The sequence below is a fragment of the Etheostoma spectabile genome, chromosome 20 (assembly GCF_008692095.1).
Source record: "Etheostoma spectabile isolate EspeVRDwgs_2016 chromosome 20, UIUC_Espe_1.0, whole genome shotgun sequence".
Classification (NCBI taxonomy): Eukaryota; Metazoa; Chordata; class Actinopteri; order Perciformes; family Percidae; genus Etheostoma; species Etheostoma spectabile.
This window is the reverse complement of record NC_045752.1, coordinates 7449700-7473900: the sequence shown is the minus strand read 5'-3', so window position 1 is coordinate 7473900 and position 24201 is coordinate 7449700. Positions and strand designations below refer to the sequence as shown.

The following is a 24201-nucleotide window of genomic DNA, read 5'->3' as shown; positions in this document are numbered from 1 at the left end:
AAAACATTAAGAAAATTGTATCCAGTGCTGGAAAGCAACAAAGTATATTTAGTCAAGAGCTTTACTTAAGTACAATTTTACCACATTTCAAAGGTGTCTATTGTACTTCTTACTCTGCTATTTGATAAGCTATTAATGAAAAATTCAATCAAAAATAAATGGTAAATAGTGTATCTTAAAAAAAAAAAATCATTCATATTGAGATCTCATTTTCAAGGGAGATTTAAAAAGGTTTAGCTACATTATTCATAAAATAAATCAAAGCAATGAAAACAACTACATATACTGTATATGAAGACAATAATGCGTTTGAAACTAAATTATAATATGCAAACATATTTTAAACATTGAGATTTAAAGCATCTTCCTAACATGCCCCAGGTGGTAATATGCAGTGTTTTTGTAAAACTGTGCTAAATTGTTGCAGATTTGCGAAACAGGATCTTTCGTTGGCATTTGTCATTGGATATTTTATAGAATAAATAACTAATATCTCAACTGGGAGTTTCATCAATAAAATAATCAATAATGAAGAATGATTGTTAGTTGCAACCCTACTCCAAGCATCTCCCCAAGTGGCCGCATGGTTTACTGTCCAAATGTATTAATCTATCAGCTATCATAACCAATTAGAATTATTTATGTGTTTATTTATGTAACATTGAGGCTCAGTCTAATCTCTGGGGTCTCTGATCGTTTTTTTCTTTGCCAAGCCGCTATGAAAAACATTAAGATGATCAATAATATTTGATTCAGAATCAATGCATTTTAGCTGCATAGTTTATCGAACACATGGAAACATCAGACCAGTAATTGTTTGTGCAGCTGACATCTAAATCTAAAACCGGTGAACAAGGAGGAAATGATGATGATGATGATGATGATGATGATGATGATGATGCGAGAGGAGAGTTGTAAGAGAATATAAGAGGGAATATAGACGGAAAGTACAAGTTTGGGATATTTAATGTGTTAGGTTTCTACTCTGTTCACCAACCACACACTCCTTATTGAACCAAAGGCAGAGAAGAATGTGTCCTTTTGATGTCACAGATTCCCAAGAGAATGGCCAAATTGCAAATAATGGCTTCTTCATCTATGTTCACCATTGTGAAAAGTGTTAGATAAATCCTAGCCTCGGTGCTGAGGGGAGTCCATGTGTGAGAAAGCCTGTTGTGTCTGTGTATGAATGTGTTGTTCTCTGTTTTTAGTGAGGCCTGCAGTGCACTAGTTAGTGCCATTAACACTAAAGTCGTTAATCATAACTTGTTAATGAAAAGTGTCAACTACACATTGGAGAGTATCACCATAACCCAGCAGATGTGCTGCACATAATTATTTACTCCTAACTCCTTATGGAGCAAAAAAACAGCCCGGACAGCGAAGTGAAAATTAATAGCTGTGGAAAACTAATGGGACTAAATTACTACCCTTATGGGATTACTGGTATAGCTGTTTTGTTTAATTTGTGTCTGTTTTGTGTATCTGTATCTTCTTTTTTGTTGTTGTTGGCTATCCATTATCTTGTAGTTACCATACAATTACACATTTATTTCAGTACACATTGTGAAAATACAGAGACATCAAGATGGTTTGAGATATTATCTCTACAACTACAGTGATGGATGAGCTCATAATTACTTTTCATTCATTCAGTGAGTTATGCTACATGTAATAATGCAGTTGCCTGCAGGGGATATTTGCAGAAAAAATGATTTGTTAAAGAAAACTTAAAATTCAGATTATTCAAATTCATTATTATGCAACCTTAAGCATATTTTAATGCGTCAAGTCTACCTTTTAAAAACACATCAATAAATCTACACTGTTGCACTGGTGTGTTGCACTGGTGTGGTTTATTCTGAATAAATCCCACATTCCCACAAACCGTTCTGCTGCCGTAAATACTCTCTAGTGCACCAAATGTGTATTAATTCCAGGGTGAAATAGTCTTTACCCCTGTATGCGAAGCTGCTGCGTCAAACTGTGTTAGGAAAACACTGAGCGTTTTCAACAAGAAAAACTGTATATTTGTGACACATTTTTAAAACATTTACATCTACAGTGGGAACCAGTGGGCTTTGGGCTGAGGGCGACAGACAAAGTAGGGTAGTTGAAAAGTATTTTGAGAAAGACTTAGAAATGGTGGTGTTTCTATGAGATTTGTTGACTTTAAGAAGACAATATAAAAGCAGCTTTATCCCTTATTTGTCTGCAGCAAATAGTAACCATTTCTAGGCACCTAAAAAAGTCTGTTGGTTTATTGTTTCACTTCTAGATTTGATTTGCCAACAGTGTAACTCATAAATTCAGTGATGTTGGTACTATCCGCAAAGCAATAGCACATCATCAATGAAGAGTATCAAAACAGTCTGTGTTCACACCTGCATCATCTACAACAATAATAGAACATTGACCCACCAAAATAAATAACCCAATGAAGTAGAGTAGATGTGGATCAAGATGGATTATCTACTGTATATCAAGCCAGGTTGATGTTCTCATGGTTCATATTGTAGGGACTGGACCTCCTGCTTATCTGAAAGGTAAAACAAGAAAAAGCTTTAGAAAGTGGTCACCAGTGATGTGATTTATAAAACCACCAAAACAATTTCATCTTTCATCCCAATCAGGCACAAACTAAGGCTTATTTGTGGTAAATATTATCAGTTTCCCATGGGAATTGGATCTGGACAGTAATCACTATGGGTCTGCCAGAGATTTTCTCACCCGCCTCCCCAATGTCCACTGAGGTTGTGACCGACTTTTTCCTGGTTTCTGAAAAACTTTCACTCACAATATCTTTGTTTCTCCATTTGAAAATCCTCTTTAATTAGGTTTAAAAAAAAAAAAAGTTTAACTAGAGAGTTGTCTGCTCTCCTCTGTGAACCGTAGTCTTCAGTAATTGCATCCCATGGGATTTAAGCTCCATTTCTTATCCAGTGAAGGGGCAGAATCTCAAGCTGAATATGTAAAACAAAGTACGGGTGTCTAAGAAACCGATACATTTTTCCCTTTCTATTCACTTAATTCAACAAATCCTCTTGATCAATAATTTATTGTTGTTATTGTTTTTTATACCATTACAGTACATAGCTTTATGGTAGAGGAGGAACTGGACCGTTTGGTAGCTGAGCAAGGATTTGAGTGTGTTAACATTCCAACACAGAGCATGAAACTCATATGCTGCAAAGCGAGTTTATTGCTAATTTATAACTCTTGTCCCCAGTTGGGCTTTTACAATGTAATTTAAATGTATAGCTTTCTGTATCATTAGCGGTTGCTGAGTAATTAGCAGGAACGTGCATTCATTTATGGCCAAAAGGCAAAAAAGGGGCAGGCACTGAGCTATCATGATATCCCTCCCGTTGGGTTGATCTTCTTAAGATATAATAGTCAAAATTTGCATATTAATTTTTCTTGATGCTGTTCTCTTATACGTGTGGCACCAACTGATAAGAATGTCGTAGTGACAGCCTGTGACTAGAGGAGATAACAAAATCAGCTTCCGCTGGCCATAACGCTGTAATTAAAAATACACTTCCTCATTTTCTCCAGTTCAAGATCATGTTCATCACATCAAGCATTTTAAGACTGCTCTCTGTTTAAATTTTAATCTATAGGTAGACTACGGATTATTATTATTATTATTATTTTATTATTATAGTATCTTATAGTATCTAATTAGTATCTTCGAAGATCCATGAGATTACTGGATATATACAGTGAGGTAAAAAAAAAAAGATTACTTCTGGCTTCAAAAGTGACAGATAACTTTTTAAATGACCGACACTGTTTTCACACTTTTCTTAATTCTCTAAAGGTCACACATCCAAGTTAGAAATATGTTTTAACAAGAGCTATCATACCCAGAATTTCAGATACCTGCTTTATGTATTGTGGGATTACGTAAAGTAAGAAATATAAAAATATGTATTTAAAATATTGGTGTCCAATGTTGACTTTGTGCCATTTGATACTTAATATATGTAAGTTTCTTTTACGTAAGTCTAGCATTTATAAGGCATGAGACCAATGTATTACCTTACAAAGCTATTATGTATATTAACATCTGAGTGAGAAATTGTCAGGGACTGGGGGCAATTACATATCTGAGCTTTAAAGTGCCCTAATGTGGTCATCCGCATAGTCAGCATCAGAAAATATGAATAGAAATCCAGATTAATGAGCTGGAGAAGAGTGCCAGCAAGCTGCATGTCTCGACGACTGATTAATGAGATCATAGCAGAATTGGATTTGAATATCAATGCTGGCCTATTGGTTAAACTGACATTAATTGCCACCTATTAGATTGGCTCTGCACCCCTGTATTTCAAAACAATCACCGCCACTGAGAGATTAGAAGAGCAAAGTCTTTGAGGCCAAGCGAGTTTTCAGAGCTATATCATTTGTCAGCTTGTGCTGTGTGGCAGCTTTTAACTGTGTGTGAGTGTGTGTTTGTGTGTGTGTGTATTTCTAAATAGATTCAATATTGAGATAATGCTGTCCTAAATACTGCAATATTATTTTTACCAGTATCACCCAAGACCTAACCAGCCAACCCTATCACCAGATGATATTTAGATATAGAACATGATATTTGGTTATTCCGGAAAAAACCCTGGATTACATTAATTACTGTTTAAGTCCAATGGCAATGTTTTTAAACCACTCCCTTTCTACAGTTCACACCCCCGACCTCCACACCCTTACTTTCTGCTTTGCTGCATGCTGTAAGAAAGACTAGGGTCATGAAACTTGAGAAGGGTAGCTGAGCCATCACTACGGTTAGCAAGCTAATCTGCTAGTATGAACACTAGCTTTTGATGGTTCCATGACAGTCTGTTTATTAGGTTATAATATATCTTTCGTACAAAGTTGACTTTTTGAACTGGGGGTGGTGCTGGAGGAAAGCACATTGTGTTCAAAATAGAAATGGTTCATCCTCTAAAGAGCACGATGGTGCACAGAACATTTTATTCAATTACTCCATCTCATTAGGTCCATGTGTACAAGTAGAAATGTTACCCAGTTGAGGAACAATCCTCAGGGCACCATGAATGTATTTTTAAAAATGTGGCCATCAGTTGTGAAGATAAAAGTGGGCAGACAGACAGAATGACAGACCAGCCAACCAGCAGACATCCCCATCATGAGGCTCCGCTGTTACTGGGGATAAAATGTCAATCCAGCAGCCTCATTTTATACTTCTTTGACAGAAAACAGGGAACATTGAATGAGTGTTTAATTTGTCTTTCTCAGTCTTTCCCTCTTTATTTTTCTCTCTCCCCCTATTTCTCTTTCTCCCAGAGTAATTGATATGATATGAGCACTGGCAAGTGTAATCTTCTTTTAATTAAGACCTGCTGCTGGCACCGACTTCAGACTGATAGTGACTTACGGCTCTCTTTCTCTCATTTTTCTTCCCCTCTTCTATCATCTTATTTTTCTTCTGTTGCTCCTCCAACTTTGGCTCCCTCATCTTTCTCTTGTTATCTCAACATTCACAACTCTTTTCTCTACCCTCTTAATTCTTGCCCCCTCATCATCTACTCGGCCTGCCGCTAACATTTTGTTTTCTTTTTCTTTTTTTCAATTTCTCTTTTGCCTTGTCAATTATTTCTCTTACACTGCAGTCCCAGCACCATGAAGAGGAAAAGAGAGCCCTCAGCCGGGAAATCATCCTCCTCAACAACCACCTCATGGAGGCAAAGATCACCATCAATAAACTCAGAGAGGACAACGTGAGTACTCAAAGCTGCATATTGTAATAAAGACTCCCACTGACCTCTCTCTCAGCATTGTGCATGTAGGCTCACTCATAGGGGGTATGCCTAAATTATATTTCACCTTCAAGCCCACAAATTAAGCAGAAGTCTGGATCATTAAGGGCCACAGAGATATGGGGCCCTGGGACAGTTGCTATCCTTGCCTGGTCAGTAATCCAGCATTTCTAGCACCTCTTGAAGTCTGACACATCTTCAAAAAGCTGTTTCTCCTGATGGGAACGCTTACTGCTATCACATTAGCATCCTTCTCCATGAAGCCACTGTTGCTAAAATTCTCATACAACTGTATTTTTGCAACATCCTGGATATTTGTGCTTCAAGGAGCCATAGCAGACAGAGGAATTAATTCTAAGCCACTGGGTGTTTTATAGTGATTATACTGAAATCAATGGGCATCCTCAAGGCGGCTAGAATTTGGAGCCAGGGCCTTGTGGATGTGAGCTCAGGGACATGTGGAAATCTGGTGCCTCACTTTCTTTAAAGTGATTTTACTGGTACTTCTTCTGGGGGCTCCAGGTTAGCAGATTTTCTCTCTTTTGTCAATAGTGGCTTTCATAACCCGTCTGAAGCTGATTGGAGTCAAGGTTAATTTAGAATGGAAGAAGAATTTGTTCTATCAGCGAGGCATTTCCTCCAGGGAGAAAGCTGTGTGTGTCTGCTGGCATACGTTGTTGGAAAGAGACACAAAACAACCAACAATAAAAGCCAAATGACAAAGACGGGAAAATGGCCACAAAGAAACGGGAAACAACTACAAAGCAAAGCCAAACGACCACAAAGAGACACAAAATTACCACAAAGAGATGCAAAACAACCACAAATTTTGCCACAATCCATCCGTGCTTACTACTGGCTATTCGACAGCATGAAAACCAGCTTTATACAAAGCCACAACAAAGGCTCTTCATTCATATATTCACTATACCACTTTATACTCCAAATATACAGTATATTATAAATATACAGTATGTTAAGACCTCACAAACACTGGGGGATGACATTCCCAGCAGAAACATACCAGAGAACTGATGTTAAGACATCACCAAGGTCTCAAATGTTTATTTGGCATGTCCACAGAAACTAGAGGGAGCCCAAATGTCCCCTGGCAACAAAAAGAAAAAAAATAAAGTTATTCAAAAAGCAGTCACTGTTAACTGGTGGAGAAAAACACTGAAAAAGGCTTTGATGTTATGGGAAGTATTGTCAGGGCTGTGGTGTGATAGAAGCACAGGGAGGAGGTGCAGCAAGAACTGACCTTTATGATAGGATGAATTTCATAGAGGAGGGAGAGGAAAAGAAAGTGAGCTAAACCAGCTAATCACCCACACAAACACATTCAGAAATACAGAAAACAGTTCAAACCAATAAATTACCCTTGCTTTGCTCTGAAATTTAAGTAAAAATCTGAAAATGATCCATTTAGATAGAAAGAAAGCACAGAGAGCGAGATAAATAATGCTGCACTAGCTTCCCTAGGCTGGAACAGGCCGATAAGGGAATGCAAAAATAAAATTAGCACAGGCTGTACTGGGCAGATATATTACAAACGAAAAAAGTTCAGTTGTGTTTTTAAGATCCTGCAATCCCCTAATGTCAACCTAGTGAAATAATATAGCCAAGGTGAAAAATGCATGCTAACTAATTACCAGCTCTAGCAGCTTCAATGGATGAATTTGTTCCTTTGATTTGACAGTTCACTAAATCAAGGAGTTGCCTAATCCAGGCTGCTATTGACCAATGGTATACGGCCCATTATGTGCACTACATATCTTATGCTATACTACAAATGTTTAGCCAGGCATTCAGTTTTGTTACCCAATGATGCATACTTCATTTACAAATATCTTATGAATTGTACATTGATACATTTTATTATTAGTACCACAGTAACATTACATTACTGTGTCCCAAAATTATTTCCCTCAGAAGTCCCCCATAATTACAAAAAGATTTAAAGGAACAATTAGGAGGTTGTAATCCAAAGTGGTTTTCCCACTCGGTCAAAAACTTACTTGAACCATTAGGCTGCCAAAATTAACAAGATTTTTTTAAAGCATTAATTTGTAATTGAGGATAATATTTGTGCCTCTTACAGGATCTGTACAGGAAAGACTGCAACCTGGCAGCCCAGCTGCTGCAATGCTCCAAGTCTCACTACAGAGCACACAAGATGTCTGAGGTGAGCTCCCCAACGCTGCTACAACTGCATCAATGTGGGAATTCAAATCTGTGCTGCAAGAAAAAGTTAGCTGAAATGGGTTTTAAAAATAAGTTATAACAATTCAAGAAGAAAAATACTTGATTTGCAAAGATATTATATTTTGTGAAATTACATTCCAAATAAGACTAGATAGAGTTATCAGTGCTTAGCTTCCTCCACAATAGCAGAAGGCTGAAAATGAGCAGCTTGATTGGCTGCAGCAAGTATTAAGTCCTTAATACCAAGGGCATGTCCTCTGTATTTATTATGGGAATTCATTTTAGCAACCTGGGTTGAGTTGACATTCTATAATTAAAAATTATAAAGGCTGATTCCAGTTTGGACTTCATGTCACAAATTTGACTACATATAGGGCAACAAAGAATTATTAAATAAAGAACCAGGAATGGGAACAGATTTCGCTGCCTCTACAATACCTTACTTCAGGGAATATAAACATGTTTTGACGCTCTTTTAGATTTGAGGGAATCGAAAAAATAAAATGGAGCCTGAAAAAGGTTGCCTGATTTAAATCAGGAAATATCTGATCACAGAATATAAACAAGCTGAGAAACTGGCCAAAAATTTGAAATCCAATTTATTCAAATACTCAAAACTACAGACATATTTTAGTTGGTACCCAGCACCTCAAGATTCTTTTAAACCGTATTTATCATGTTGGAAAATATAATTGACATAAAATATAACAACTGAATAACTGAATACATAAAACCTATCCAAATAATACTAATTTTAGGGAGGTGGGGTGTATTTGTAAGAACTGGGACTACGACCTCATTATCACCATAATTTTGGCTATAGCCCTGAGCTTGATAAATAAAACTACATTATCTATCACTGCATCTATGCTGTAAATAATTAGTGTGAGCTAATGAACTATTCTCTATGAATTATTTATGTAATGGAGAGGTTCACTATGTTGTCTCATTGTACCTTTAGAAGCCTTGGTAAGTGGTTTTCACAATAAGACGGAGGCACGGTACTCATGGTCTCTTCTGTCAGACTGATGAAGGTCTGCTGTTTGAAGTGCCATCTGTCTGCACCTCGTCTGTGCATATGAATAAATGAAAGCCTGGCCTGAGACGACACCTGATGCACAACAGAATACAAGTTATACTCTCCAACAGGGATGATAACTGATAAAGTACGGCATACAAATACATTTGACTAGCCTATTTAGAAATATTCACTAGTTAGCTTATGATTATATATGAACTGGGACAATTCAACTTCATAAACCTTTACAAAGCTGATGTTTTCTGTTTTTATTATAATTCCAATTCTACTTAATTAAACAATGTGATGGACAAGAAGGCAGGATGTCAGTACATTTTTGCTAGGTTAAAGTAAGCCTATGTAACTTTTGCAGAACAGCAGCCCTTGTGGCCACAAGTGACAATTATGGGATAACGTTAACAGTAAATGATAAAAACATTGTGGAATGCTAGCACAAGAAAAGAATAGTCATAAAGTCAGCAAACGGACTCAGTGATGATGTCCGTGATATTGCAATATCTGTCTTTAGTTTGCTAACGTAAGCTGCTAACATTAGCCATTATGTTCGCACGAGGCCAAGTAAAGATGTAACGTTAGCAGCAAAAAACCTGAAATAAATATTGCGGTCCTATAATACTATGGTTAACTAACTCTACCCTGCAATACACAAACAATGCTGCTCGGACTGGGGGGACTGAGTACCCAGGGCCCTCATGTGAGGAGGGCCCAAAAAGATCCCTTTCTACAGGGACCAGAATTTTGTGCTATGCCCCTGATGCTGCTCCTTCATTTCCATGTTTCCTAGAGATCCTTAACTGGTGAGGATGGTGTATTACTGGGTCATGTAGCCTCAGTCTTTCAGCATTATAGCCATATTGTGGATGTTTAAGACCTTTTACAGGCGTTTGGTTGCAAGACAAGTTACCTGGAAACATTAAAGTCCGCTGCAGGCAGTTTTCAAACAACTCATGGAGTTTTAGTGTTAGCATTACCTTGCTCTACCTAGCTACCCCGATAACATTTGCCAGTGACAATTGTCTTTTCAACTGAAAAAATCCACGGTTGGAGGCTAGAAATGAAAACTGCTTTTGTTCAGTTATGCATGAATTGAAGACCCTTTTTTTATTACTGAAAATGTTGGAGTGGTAAATCAGCCAGTGTTATGCTAAAGTCAACTGTATGTGCTGTGAAAACATTCAACAGGCAATAGCAGAAGTAAATAAGGGGTAGAGGTTGGACAAACAGTTAATTGAGAGATTTTATTGCTAACAAATGTAACTTTTTATTTGTAAGAGGAAAAATGTGTTTTTTCTTCTTTCCGAATTTACAGTCTCACTTTCAATATAAATATTTGTTTATAAACGTGAAAGAAAAACTTTTCCCACATGTGAAGTATTTTGAGGAAACAGCTCTTAGGGTGACTGTGAATTGCTAGAATTACTATAATAATACCTTCCATCAAACGCCATTAAACCAATTCAATAAATGGAACAAGACCTGTGGACGTGTACATGCTCCCACATGGATGAACACTGCGTGACTGTTAATTAAGATGCCTCAGATAGCGGATTTTGCTGAGCTAGCTTACTTGGAGCACACACTGTACTGTATATCATTTTGTACTTCCCCCCCCACAGCCTCACCTACTTTCCATCTCTATTCCCTCTAAGAGAGGCAGCGGCTGCTAAAAATAGCTCAGACTTAAAATATGCAGGTTATTTTATGCCGAGGCGAGCTTCTATTTCTTAACAAAGCCAAGTCAGTATTTTATCTTCTTTCTATTCCCAGCTGGAGACCCGGAGCACTGGTTTAATTTGAATCTAAGCTGTTCCCTGTGGAATTGATATGTGTTTGATGGTAGAGAGGGAGGCCTTTTACTTGTGAAGGCAGTGAAGCAAGAGGAAAAAAGATGAAAGAATAAAGAAGAGGAGGAAAAAAAAAGGACTTAGTGTGTCAGGAACAGTTCCTACTGACCAACTTAAAAAAAAAAGAATTTGTAATTGACCGGAACAGTTTTCTAAAACATGAGCCAATCAAACCGATTATGTCTCTGTCTGTGTAAGAGTGAGACAGCGAGAGAGGAAGAAAGAGCAATAAAGAGAGACAGAAAAACAAATGGGAGAGAGAAGGACACAATTATTTTGAAAGACAAAATAATGTGTCCAAAAAATACTTATTATTATTAATGTTACGATTAATACAATTTTATGGAATGCCAAAGTTGAGCTAAAGAAACAACAGAATACTTTTTTGAAAAAGAAAATTGTGTTGTGTGGGTGTAAAGAAAGAAAAACAAACAAGTAAATAAATAGCTTGTGTACAACAATTTTCTGACAAGTTCATTAGACGGGCCTAGTAGGGCAATTCCCCTGAGATACACAAACTGGTCTGGATTGTGTGAGCTTTGCGAGAATGAATTGCTTTCTAAACCGGAACTAAAGATTCAAATCCTTGAGGAATGGCCCTAAAATACTTTTAGTGCAGACACAGAAAGCAATGCCTTTGTTTGAGGAACAGATTCAAGTTGATTGTGTACCTAATTAGGAAAAGGCTGTTGGAGAAGTCTTTTTTTTAGTGATCTTTTCTGGCTGAATCTGAAGATTGGCTCAGCTGCTATCACAAAAAACCTCGGTGTGGATTTTTGTTTTAACTTCCCATCTTAATTGAAATTCTTTTGTCTCTTTGTATGTCTGTCTTAGCTGCCACTGGACTTGCAGGAACGCATCAGTTCCCACATGGAGAAACATAATTGGGGTAGCGGCGCCTCCATAGCAAGGGGCCACTCCAAGTACTCTGACGCTGTGCCCACATCCATAATTGGAGAGGTCCTGGAAAAGCCCGAACCAGGAAGCAGTTGCCCTGTAACGCGCTCACCCAGCCCGCAGCCGCAGGATGGAGACTTTCTTACAGCCACAGGTAGCACTGATCATCTGAACCGCCGCATTTCATATAAAACATCTGACCTGTACTGTAGCGATACAGCCCTCTACTGCCCTGAGCGATGGCAAGATACAGGGCGCAGGCAGAGTGTTGACCTCCACGGCACCGGTCTGCTCCAGCTTCACGCACAGAACTCCATTGACAGCAACCCAGATGAAGAGACCTACCACTCTGAAAGTTTCTCTAACCATGAACCTCCATCTTCATTCCACCAACATGATGACTTTGGCACTGGTAGCCTCCCTGCCTCCAGTTCCTACTCTAGCTTCAGTCTTGCGTCAGACGACAAGGGAGGAGTTAGTGTTGGTGGTTGTGGGCGCACTACTAGCAGCACCTTATCCTCTTCCCACCAGGGTCTCTATATGGATTGGCGAGATGGTGGCAGTGGAGACTATGAGCGCAAAAGCATGTCCTCTTATAATAAAGACAGCCCAAGCTTCCCTAAGTCTCTCAGCATCCAGCACATGGTGATCCCCAGGAGCCCGCAGAAGGGCACCTCACCAGGGTACACAAGGACGGCTTCATGCTTCAGTGAACCATACCATTCCAGCACCCCTCGCCTGGCCTCCTCTCACAGCATGGGGTCCACAACTGGACTGGGCCAGGCTCGTCGAGGAGCTCTGGACAGCCGAGGTGACATCCAGGTCCCTGAGGACGACCTAAGCAGCCGCTGGAGACAACTCAGCGTGGAAGACATCAACACATTTGCATCCTACCCTAACATTCCGGGGCGTGTATCTCCATACAATTTTGCCATGGGACCATCCAGCAAGGTCAAGGGGTCTCTCTACAGCAGCTTTCAAGAAGGAGATGATGTCTTCCACAGCCGCGTGCCGGACCAGTGTTTTTCTATGGGTCCCCCTTCGCCTACCCGCAGTCAGAAACCCATGGAGCATCGTAAGCAGGAGAACACGTCTGTGCTGTATAGAGCCAAGGAGGACAGTCAGGACTCTGAGTGCAGTTTGTTCCTCTCAGGGAGCTCTAAAGAGAAGGAGAGCGGAGGGGGAGCAACAGCAGCAAGTAGTGCCAAGGACTACGTAAATCTGAGTGCAGAAAGCTCAGCTGAGTCCTTACACCAAAGCTCCCTCGAAGCCTCAAGTCTTCAACACTACCCCAGCCCCAGGCCGAGCGTCCGGCCTCGCCCAAGCTCCAGCTCAGCTCTCAGTGTCGGTCCCACACTCCCAAAGAAGACCTCTCCAAGATACCAAAAATTTGGCAGCACAGGACTGACAAGGAAGGACAGTTTGACCAAGGCACAGCTATATGGTACGCTGCTGAACTGAGCGGAGACAGAGAGCTTTTCATTTTATGCATGATGATGACGATGATTGCTAACTTACTGTACTGTAATGTCTCAAAAATCCCCAACAACACATACTTGGTGTGATGGGGTATTAAGATGTTGTTGTTTTATGTATCTCTTAGCCAAGGCACGTTTCATGCAGTCTGCAACACTTTTTCTATTGTATGTCACGATACGGTGTAGTTACCTAAAACCAGCTATTTAGTATGTTTTGGTTTCAATGACAATGATGGGAATATCTCTAAAAAATACAACACAGACCCAGATACGTGAACATACTGCACTATTTTTTTTGTTGTGTGTGTCAAGTACGGTTAGTAAAACCAGCAAAATACCATTAATTCCTGCTCTAATAATAATGTAATGTACTAAAGCATGTTGAAAGGGGTAACTTCAAGGCGCTCTAAGCGATGTTGGGTGATGTTACTTCTTGTTGACGTTCAAAGTATTTTCAAACAAAACGAGACTAGCTTGCCCCTCCCTCCTCCTCATCCCGTCCCCCTCCCTTCTGTGCTTCCGCGCAGTAACCCCCCAACCCCACCGCCACCCCCACCCCCAAATCCTTCTTGTTGGTTATTGGCTGGAACACTGTTTGTGTATGCTTTGTGGTGCAGGTGGGCATAGTTTATTTTTGTTGCCTTTTGCAGACCCTGGGCTGTCTACAGAGACCGTGTTTTTTTTGTTTTTTGTTTTTACAGTGTGTTCTGGGGACAGGCAGCTCGCGGATAGTGAGGAGAGGTTAGCTGTCTCTGACAACAAATGTAGCTTAAAACTTGCGCAACATCGCTCAGATCACCTTTAATTAAACATGTTTGGGAGAAGGAAGGTTATCCATTATGTATAGTGGAACCTGGTGACTGCAAGCTATTCAAAATATATATATATATATCTTTATTCTCTATTTTGTCTTAAACAAATACATTATGTATAATGCATATAATTAAGATGGAAAAACGCATTTCCAGCTAAAGTGTTTCTCATGGGCATATTATCTGTAAAATGCTACTTATTAAAATGGATGTTTTATTACCACTTCAAAATTGGCTAAACAAGAGATATTAAAAAAAGGATTTTACGTAAATGCACTATAAAAATAAACTATGGTATATTTATAGCAAGAGACCCCTGATAATTACAATATGTTGCCAGGTGAACAACAAAAGAAATGTATACTTTCAGTAGAAATGGTTAAATGGAACTGAGATTTTTAGCTGGAATTTTTCTTATTTTTGTATTAATATGAGGCTCCAAAGTAGGTACCCTCATACCAGAAAACTTGTGAAATTGCCTTAATCCTGTTCAGTGCACAGAATGGTCTCCTTTACAACAACTGTGTACATACTGTATTATCTTCTTTATTGTTACTGTACGTATACACTACTGTTACAGCGTATGCCCTTTGTGTCAGACATAACACACACAGGCCAGTTTCTTTAGAAAAGGATTAAGTCCATTCTTAGGGATATTTTTTAGTGGAGATCTCCATTGAAATTTGTTTTTAGTTGAAGACGATGTGGCTTAATCCCTGTCTAAGAATCTGGCACACGCAGCCAAATGTCTAACCCGATACAAACTCTTAAACTCTGATAGCACTAGTAGTTGCACAAAAACAAAAAGTGCTGGATCTTCTGGTTTTCAGGAGAGATTAATTGTAACATTCTCCAGGCAAACTGTCAGTTCTGCAATGTATGCTCAAAATGCTGAACTGAGAAGGGTGCATAAAAACAACTGATTAAAGACAAAAATGTACAGTGTGTTGTTTTCAAACCAGCATGCTCAATTAGGCTATTTTAGAGAAAACACTGTGAACAAAGGCAATGCATGTATATATGTGTACATATAAAGTGGCAAAGACATGCTGTCCTGTTGATGAATTCAAAAAAATATAACAAGACTGCCTTATGTTAAATAAAGAGTTGCAGAAGGGTTGTCCTGCTGCCCATCAATCATGCTACCATCTGTTATTGTTACTAGTATAGATGGGGGGGGAAAACATCCCCAAATATACTACACTAGATTTCTAGATACTAGAAAACGACAGTGTTCTAACATGTTTGCCCTTTGGCATGATAGTTCTCGAAGGATTTCTTCCTGCCTGTGTAGCTCTATAGATCTGAGAGGAATGGCGAAAGGGATAAGCTAAATAATGGGAACTCAGCTTTGCCCTCGAGCAATCGCGTATAGATTTCCATGCCTCTACCTCTCCCATTCCTGCAGATCTGGGAACTTAAGGCTTAAAGCTGTTTTTTTTAAAGATTTAGAAACTTGCTTTTCTTTTTGACCTTGGCATGTTATGAAAGTGAAACTGCACATATGACACACAAAGTCTCCAATCGTGTTCCTATTTGGTACAATAAACATCTAAAAGGGTTAAAAAGGTTTGGAATTTAATGTAATCAATGTACAGGGGGATTAAGAGGATATATTGTATTTTTGTTGAAGACATAATGTATGAAAATAAATATAGATAATACATATACAATTATTACACTTTGGCTAATTTCTATCCAGTTTCAGTTGATGTTATATTTATTGAATGTTCTGACCCTAAACGGAGAGGCTGAAGCATTTCTGTCCTGTTCTACCTCCAGCCTTGTTCCAGGAACTACAGGCCAGCTGTTTAAATGTCAACATATTTGTCCATCTGATGCATGGTTATCTATTTTTGCTGTATGTTTATTTACTTAATAAAGATGAGTGTTGGGAAATACATCATGACCTTTGTTGTTTTACATTACTTATTCTAAGAAATGCAAATCCTTAAGATCCTAGAGAGGTCTTGATCTGCAGTGTGGGACAGTATTCGACATTCTTGATGCATTTGTCATGATTCAAATTGACTTCCTTAAGTGGTTGTAGACACTCCTCTGTTTTCTTTATACATCATTCAGATTTGTGATGCCACAATTAAGCTTTATTTAACTCATGGGGAAATGTTCTGGCTTTCAGTTGATTTATTTTGTTATGCTGGTCTTTTGACATTGACCAACTCTTCTTAGGAAAGGTGTCTGTTGAATTTTAAGTTATTTTTGATTAATTAATTTTAATCTGGTGACCTAAAGATGTGTCCCCACTGTCTCAAACAACCAATGTGACAGTTTATACACTAAACAGACATCTATTAGCATAATGGTTGATGTGAAGATTTATGTGTCAATTTAAAAGTTTGGTTACTTACCTGTTGAACATCAACGAGGCAACACAATCTTCAAACACGTCTTTTGTGAAGAGGCCCTCCAAAGTTCACCAAGGTTTTCTGCAGTTGCTGGTTTTGAACTTTATTCTTTGGTATTAAGTTCAAAACCAGCAACTGCAGAAAACCCACTACAAACAACAGAAGCTTTCCCCATTTAGCACTCAGACATTTTCATTTGGCTTCACAAATTGCTTGGTGGTCCTTTAAGACAATAACAATGTCAGTTAAACTAATATACAGTATAAACAACGCCACGGGCTAAAAAAAGTACTGATCCATTGGATCCATTTCTTTGGGTGCCAAACACCAAAGTGTATTTTAAGGACTGCTCTGCTAGATATTGAATAAACTGCATTTGCGTGCACCTCGCTGCTCTGTTGTTGACGGGCAGGATTTGGGAAGAACCTGGCTATGTTTTGACAGATGTCTGCGTATTTTCTTTAGTTCTCTGGTTGTCTCTCTGTGATGCTTCAAGCTGTCAATGTAAAAAAAAATGTCATACCAGAGGAATGAGAACAAAAAGGCATAAAGGAAAGTGATGCATATGCAAAATGTGGAATGAAAAACATTACTGATTAGAAAATGCCCAAAGAGATTTTTTTTCTTTTCTTTTTTGACAAGAACATGATGATAAAGTCTCCTGCTGTTTTTGGAATGGAAAGCGGACTATAAAAGCATTTAGGTTGTGTGTGTGTGTGTGTGTGTGTGTGTGTGTGTGTGTGTGTGTGTGTGTGTGTGTGTGTGTGTGTGTGGGTGTGGGTGTGTGTGTATACATGGACTGCTTTCCCACCACCTACCACTTTAGATTAAAAACTCAAAAGAATAGTTCACTATGAACTGTAAAGAAAGTCTGTTTTATCTAATCCAGTGCATCATTCCCTGAAGATGGGCCAAATATGAAAAACATGCTTGCAATAACATTTACACAATAGAGAAGTAAATATCAATGGGAGTGATGTGGGTGTTATTTAAAATAATGTGCGAACATTACAACATACACAAAAAAAAAAAAATTCAAAGGCGTCAGTAGATAGTAGATTTGCTGACATCCGATTCTTATCATCTTATTCCAAGAGATTATGGGAGATACAGTCTTGAAGATGGATGTGCATATTATTTTTCAGCTAAGTATAATCTTCTCTTGGCCTTTTTTAGTCCATATTGTTCCTTCAGAGGCCTTAGTGCCAGACTTTGATCTCACCAGCCCAGTCGCAGGTGGCCGCAGTGGCAGGTAGGACGGGATGCTGGGAAACACACAGGCAAGGCTGGCTGTGGGCGTGTAGAGTGTGCAGCATACGAACGCTGTGGTAGTCGTAGAAGTGAGCGGAGCCGGTGGAGCTTCCTGAGGCCAGGATAGTTCCATCCAGAGAAAACTCACACTGCACTGCATATCCATCAACCTAGAACAAGAATGTGTGTCAATTACTAACCTTGCACCAAGAGCTATTTCATCATCAGCATAATAACTAGATTGTGAACCAGTTGACAGGCTTGGGCATCCTAAATGTTAGAAATGATTTAACATCTCTGGTGGTAATAGAGTTGATGGTTTAATTTAATTAAATTAAGAGTCAGAATGCTTTTATTTTTCATCCCTTATTTATTACACTACACTTGAAACTCATTTGGAAGAATCTCAACAGGATGAGAAATGTTTACAGCGACCTATAACTTAATATATCTTTCTTAATTTATAATACTGAATATGCATATGGACAAACAAATATTGTGCCAAATTAGGCTTGAAAGAAATCTTAACCTATACTTTATTTGTAGTTATTTTTGATCTATAAAGGCTGCAATAAAGTATTTATAATTACAATACAGGTTGTGTGCATAGACTGTATAAGGTTGTGCGTGATACACTGATTGGTTGCACAACACATGTACTCTGTTAGTTTGCTTTAAAGTAGTATATAATGAAGAGAATGTGAAAAAGGTTCAGAAATGAAATGTGTTTGTGTTTGTGTTTTCTTGAATGCTCCATTTTCTGTTGATTTGAAATGTTGTTGTGTTTTTCCCATCAGTGCCACCAACAAAACACAGGAACCTGATATGTTAGGTACCAATTTGTTTCCTGTCCATCTCTGGAGCTTTCTTGAATCAAAAAACCAGACACCATGTAGCAGCTCAACATGCTTTTCAATAATATTTATAATAATAATACCCCCCCAAAACACACACACACACACACACACACACACACACACACACACACACACACACACACACACACACACACACACACACACACACACACACACACACACACACACACACACACACACACACACACACACACGGACAGACCTTGTGTCCTTCGTATCGCCGCCTCTTGTTCATTCTATAGGGCTGCTGGGAGGAGAACACTGCCATGTAGTCCCCATTAGTCTGTGCAACAAAGGACTCCTCCAGTGGGTGGACAGCCAGGCTGGGACACGTGTACCGCTCCTGGTGTCCAAATGAGTGGAGAGAAGATCCAGAGGGGAAATTTATTCATTATTTGACCTTTTCTTGCTCTTGCTAACCATGAAGTCAGCTGCATGTCAACTAGACCATTATTTTTGAAAGAACCTTATGTTCCTTATAATATAATGCAATCAATCTACTATGGTCATTTCGGGGGCCGCAGTATGTGCTGTTGTATTATATGGTTTGTATGTCTGGTTATTTTGTCCATCCTACATATTAAGAGTAGTATGAAAAATTCAGAAGACTCCAGAGGCTTCCTGCACTGTGCAATAAATGCTCAAATAAATGGCAGAAACACAGATGCAAGGACACACACAGTACAAAGGTTATTCAGTAAGGCACACACTTCCTTCAGCACTTTGTAAATGTCAAAATATGCCAGTTCCACATGCCTCATTACCAACTTTGGATTTTCACAGCTTTTCAGAAATTTACCTTAAATAGGAAATATAATTTGCCTGTTAAAATTCAAACGGCTTTTAAGCATTGTCGCTGATAATTTTGACATCCTGTGCCATTAAGAACTGTATTTTTTTAGGGGCTATCTCATTCACACACATATTTTCTTTACCTGGTAGATCTGGTTGGAGACCTTGGCTGTGGTCTGGTAATCCCAGGCGATAAGGGTTCGGTCAGCCGAGTCTCTGCTCACGCAGTCAGAGCTTGTTATAAAGTCCACACCACCTTTCAGAAACAGGATGTCCAGGGTCTGCTGGATCCCTGCTTTGTACACTTTCACCACCTAGAAACACACACAAATTAACATCAAGACCTTTAAAATTCTTAGTAAAAGCATGGAAATCTAACATATAGTGGCAAGTGTTACTGTGTGAAAAATCTCAAGTAGTTATTTATCACATTTAATACAATTACGTTTAGTTAGAATTAATGCTATCTATGATGCTTTTATAGCACAGTATTCTACTAGTTGGAATACACAATGTTCAAGGTTAATGAGCTCAGAAGAGAAATTAACTAGAATGAGGGAAACATCTGGACCTCTGCCTTCAAGGCGGGATGACAAGATGACGACTGTGATACAGTGTGTCAGTGGTCTTTTCTTTCAAAGACTCAGATAGTCACTTTGCTTGTTCTATGCACTTATACTACTGCTTCTACTAATGTTCGAGTATAAACAAAGTAAGTGAATCTAGGAGAGGAGAAATGATGGCGCAGACTGTCATGGCATGCAGTGTCTCTGCTCTTGTTTTTGTCCCATCATCATTGTTTGTGCTGTTTGTTTTGCTTCTGGTGGCGTCTCTGCTTGTTAATAACACAAAATCACCACTGTGCACGCTCATTATGAGCGCCAGGCACTGTTCGATATCTGGGATTTGTTTGGGAGGCTTTCCAATATTGAGGGTGGACAAGGTGCAAATCCTCCACTCTATGGTTACGGTACCAGAGGAACTTCACCGCCGGGAGTCAACTTTCCTGCCCCAGGTGAGATCTCGCAGGAGACGTCGCTCGCGGTACACGTTCTGGCAAAATGCATTGCTGACATGGACCCGATTTTTGGTATGCCTACTTGCTAAAATCATCTGGATTTGTTGCATCGGCAGCGGCGTACTCAACCTGTTTACCCGGCGCGTCCGGAGTCCGATTAGCTGTTGCAGCCCTATTGGATTGAGAGGAGGTGGTGCAGAGGAGGCGGTGTGTGTGTGTGTGGATAACCTGCATTTATTGGATTGCATTACGTCGCCGGTCGATGGAGGAATAAAGGTCCAGATGGCTCTTCTGAATGTCCGGTCATTGTCTAACAAGTTCTAATTTGTTCTTCGCGAATGTTTTAATTCCCACGCTCTAGATTTTATGTTCATAACCGAGACGTGGATGCACGAGGGTGATGTATCGCCCCTGATGGAACTTTGTCCTCCTATCATCAGCTTTTTCAGCATTCCGAGACTTTCTGGAAGAGGAAGGGGGATTGTCTCACTTTTTAAGGACAGTTTTAAATGCAAACAGATTTGAAACTGTAATCCTTATTCTAAAACAGTTGGTGAGCGAGCCTTTTCGTGCGCCAACATTATGGAACAGTCTTCCAGCAGATATTAGACTGGCATGTTCAACTGAGGTTTTTAAATCACAGCTTAAGACTTACTTATTCATTGCAGCGTATGAGTCCTAAATGTTAATTTATCTTGGATGTCTTTGTAAAGTGGTATTTACTTTTTACTTTCTCAACTTAAATTTGTATTGTACTTTTTGTATTTTAATTAAATTCTTTTTGTAAAGCAATTTGATTGAAAGTGCTATATATAAATGTATTGTTGTTGTTATTACTACTACTACTACTACTACTACTATTATCAGGGTAAAGCAGCTTCATCTTTTCCATTTATTTTTACCAACAAAGATAATATCAATATCAGATGTTTATGTGGCCTCTTTAGGTAAACTTTAATAAGTGTACTCTAGAAAATGTTATTGTTCATCTACATCGAAAAATTTTAAAATGGAAGTTACCACATGTGCCGTGTGCATACTCTCGATCATACGGCTGTGTGATCCCCACAGCAATTTAATTAAATCGACCACGGTGATCTCGGGCCCAATTTAACCCCTGGGTTAAATACCTTTCTTTACTAGCTCAGTCTTATCCATTACGATTTTCACAGGGTGTTTTTTTTTCTCAGATTAAATTTCATTTCAGAGCTACTGAGAGAACAGCAAGCAGCTACAATCTACATGGAACAATTTGACCCCTAACTGCAACTTTAACTGCTCTCTTTCTGCTTTGCAACTTGAACCAAACTTTTAACTCTTGTCAATGAGCTTTAACATAACATGGCAGAGCAATCTCATGCATCCAGTTCAATCTTATGAGTCTGGAAAGATTTACAGCTTACAATTTAATGTTGTGATTGTGGGGTTTGGGCATTTTTGTCTAGTTGGGGTAATTACATCCCAAAGCAAGAAAAACACAGGCAAGGCTAAGACCGATAGGCAGCCACGCTAGAGCATTAACCTATTTGCCGAGGACTAGTCCACACTGGTTCTGCAACTCACATTGGAATCTACTGGTGGAAGCAATCCCTGCTGTATTAAATCTTAAACCATGCAGCGAAGCGATACAATTAGCCGTGGGGGAAAATTACATGTGCACATTCAGATTCTGAGGAGGTGAATAGGATTATCATATAAAATAGTCCATTAGGCTTAATAGCAATACTAGGTTGCAGCTTCACGGGAACAATTTATGAGACCTGAATGAAATTAAAACTTGCTTTAAACAATTACTGCAATAACCTGCAGTGTTGCTTCTATGCATGTTGCACGGCAATGTTATCCTTCTAATTAAATAAAGCGTGGGTCATTGTGCACGCCAAATGTGCACTACCATGTTCTTACCTGTGTGTAACTGAGTAGCATGTGTTCAAAATGAGTTTTAGCAAAAATGTAACTAAGGTCTGTGAACCAGAGTCAATTAAAATGTTAAATCTACAGTAGGGAGGTTAATAAGTTTGACCTTGCAGCTGCGAGAGTCCCAGGCCTTGACCACTGAACTGTAACCTCCGCACAGGAATACGTCTGGGTTGCTGGGATGCAGGACCACACACATAACTTTGAACTGGTTGTCCAATTTCACTACCTGCTGCCCTACAGACAAGAAGAAATGAGAAAGAGAGAGAGAGAGAGAGATAAAAGAACAAGATCTATCTATCTATCTATCTATCTATTTAAACACTTGGATTGTAGACTACAACACTTAAGTATGATGGAAACATTTATTTTTTTGCTAAAAGCTACAATTCTTACCATAAGAGCAATTTGCAACATCTTGCACTTGTATAAAGTTACTTTCAATCCTGATGTAATACTTCTTTTCCAATAAATAACTTATTTTTATTTTTTAATATTTTCAAACACCCTCCAACAATTTAAGTGTCTTTGCTTTTTAGCAGGGTTCCCATATTATCATGATGATTATTGCTTGCACATCAGTGTCAAACCTAAAGATACAATTCACAGAAAACAGAGCAATCAAAAGCAGTGAGGGCAACTCACCACCCGCATCCTTCATATTACTTAAATCTACAATACATTCACCTTACATTGAACAAAAAATACAAATACAATTTTTTTTTGTATTTGTAATAATACAAATCTACCTACGGGTACAAATAAAGCAACCTGAACCTGAATTTGTTTCCTAATGTAAGTAACAATAAAAGATATTTCTTTTCTAATCATCTAGATCCATGAAACAATACTATGTTGACATTTAGACTATTTAAGACTTGAACATGAAGCCTTTGGCGTGGAGTGAAAGCACTGCTTTCATTTGTTTCATTACTGCTTCTGGGTTCAACATCCTGACGGTGTACATATACAGTGGGCCTCAAAAGTTTGGGCACCCCAGGTAAAAACTTGTATTAATATGCATAAAGAAGCCAAGAAATGATTCAAAAATCTCCAAAAGGCCTCAAATGACAGATTAGACATTCGTATAATATGTCACAAAAAGTTAGATTTTATTTCCATCATTTACACTTTCAAAATAACAGAAAACAAAAAAATGGCGTCTGCAAAAGTTTGGGCACCCTGCAGAGTTTATAGCATGCACCGCCCCCTTTGGAAAGCTGAGACCTGACAATGTCAAGAAATTGTTCTCAATCGTCGTCTGGAAATACCAGGTGATGTCAATCTTAAGGTCTTAAATGCCCAAACTCATCTGACCTTGCCCCAACAATCAGCACCATGGGTTCTTCTAAGCAGTTGTCTAGAAAACTGAAACTGAAAATAGCTGACGCTCACAAAGCAGGAGAAGGCTATAAGAAGATAGCAAAGTGTTTTCAGATGCCAATAACCTCTGTTTGGAATATAATTAAGAAATGGCAGTCTCAGGACCAGTGGAAGTTAAAGCAAGATCTGGAAGACCAAGAAAAATTTTAGAACAGCGCGCAGGATTGTAAGAAAAACAAGTCAAAACCCACGTTTGATTGCACGATCCATCCAGAGAGACCTGGCAGACACTGGAGTTGTGGTACACCATTCCACTATAAAGAGATACTTGTACAGATATGGTCTTCATGGAAGAGTCATCAGAAGAAAACCTCTTCTACGTCCTCACCACAAAAATCAACGTTTGAAGTTTACAAATGAACATATAGACAAGCCTGATGCATTGTGGAAACAAGTTCTGTGGACCAATGAGGTTAAAATAGAACTTTTTGGCCGGAATGACCAAAGGTACGTTTGGAGAAGAAAGGGCACAGAATTTAATAAAAAAAGAACCTCTGTCCAACTGTTAAGCATGGGGGTGGATCAATCATGTTTTGGG

The 24201-nt window shown here is 38.8% G+C and overlaps 2 protein-coding genes across 3 annotated transcripts in view; one reads left to right on the top strand and one right to left on the bottom strand.

The window, feature by feature from the left end:
* The window catches only part of begain (brain-enriched guanylate kinase-associated), a 53123-nt gene extending 37156 nt beyond the window's left edge, over positions 1-15967 (top strand). Inside the window, exons 5-7 of the mRNA XM_032500727.1 lie at positions 5637-5744; positions 7885-7968; positions 11706-15967. Coding sequence (XP_032356618.1) covers positions 5637-5744; positions 7885-7968; positions 11706-13229 — 1716 coding nt within the window. The 3' untranslated portion in view covers positions 13230-15967. The remainder of the gene's footprint in view (positions 1-5636; positions 5745-7884; positions 7969-11705) is intronic.
* Positions 15968-17278: 1311 nt separating this feature from the next.
* Positions 17279-24201, bottom strand: part of wdr25 (WD repeat domain 25) — a 21060-nt gene continuing 14137 nt past the window's right edge. For both annotated transcript variants that reach the window (XM_032500729.1, XM_032500730.1), the window contains 4 exons: positions 22387-22517; positions 19489-19659; positions 18756-18896; positions 17279-17845 (listed from right to left, as the gene is read on the bottom strand). In XM_032500729.1, coding sequence (XP_032356620.1) covers positions 17624-17845; positions 18756-18896; positions 19489-19659; positions 22387-22517 — 665 coding nt within the window. In that variant the 3' untranslated portion in view covers positions 17279-17623. The remainder of the gene's footprint in view (positions 17846-18755; positions 18897-19488; positions 19660-22386; positions 22518-24201) is intronic.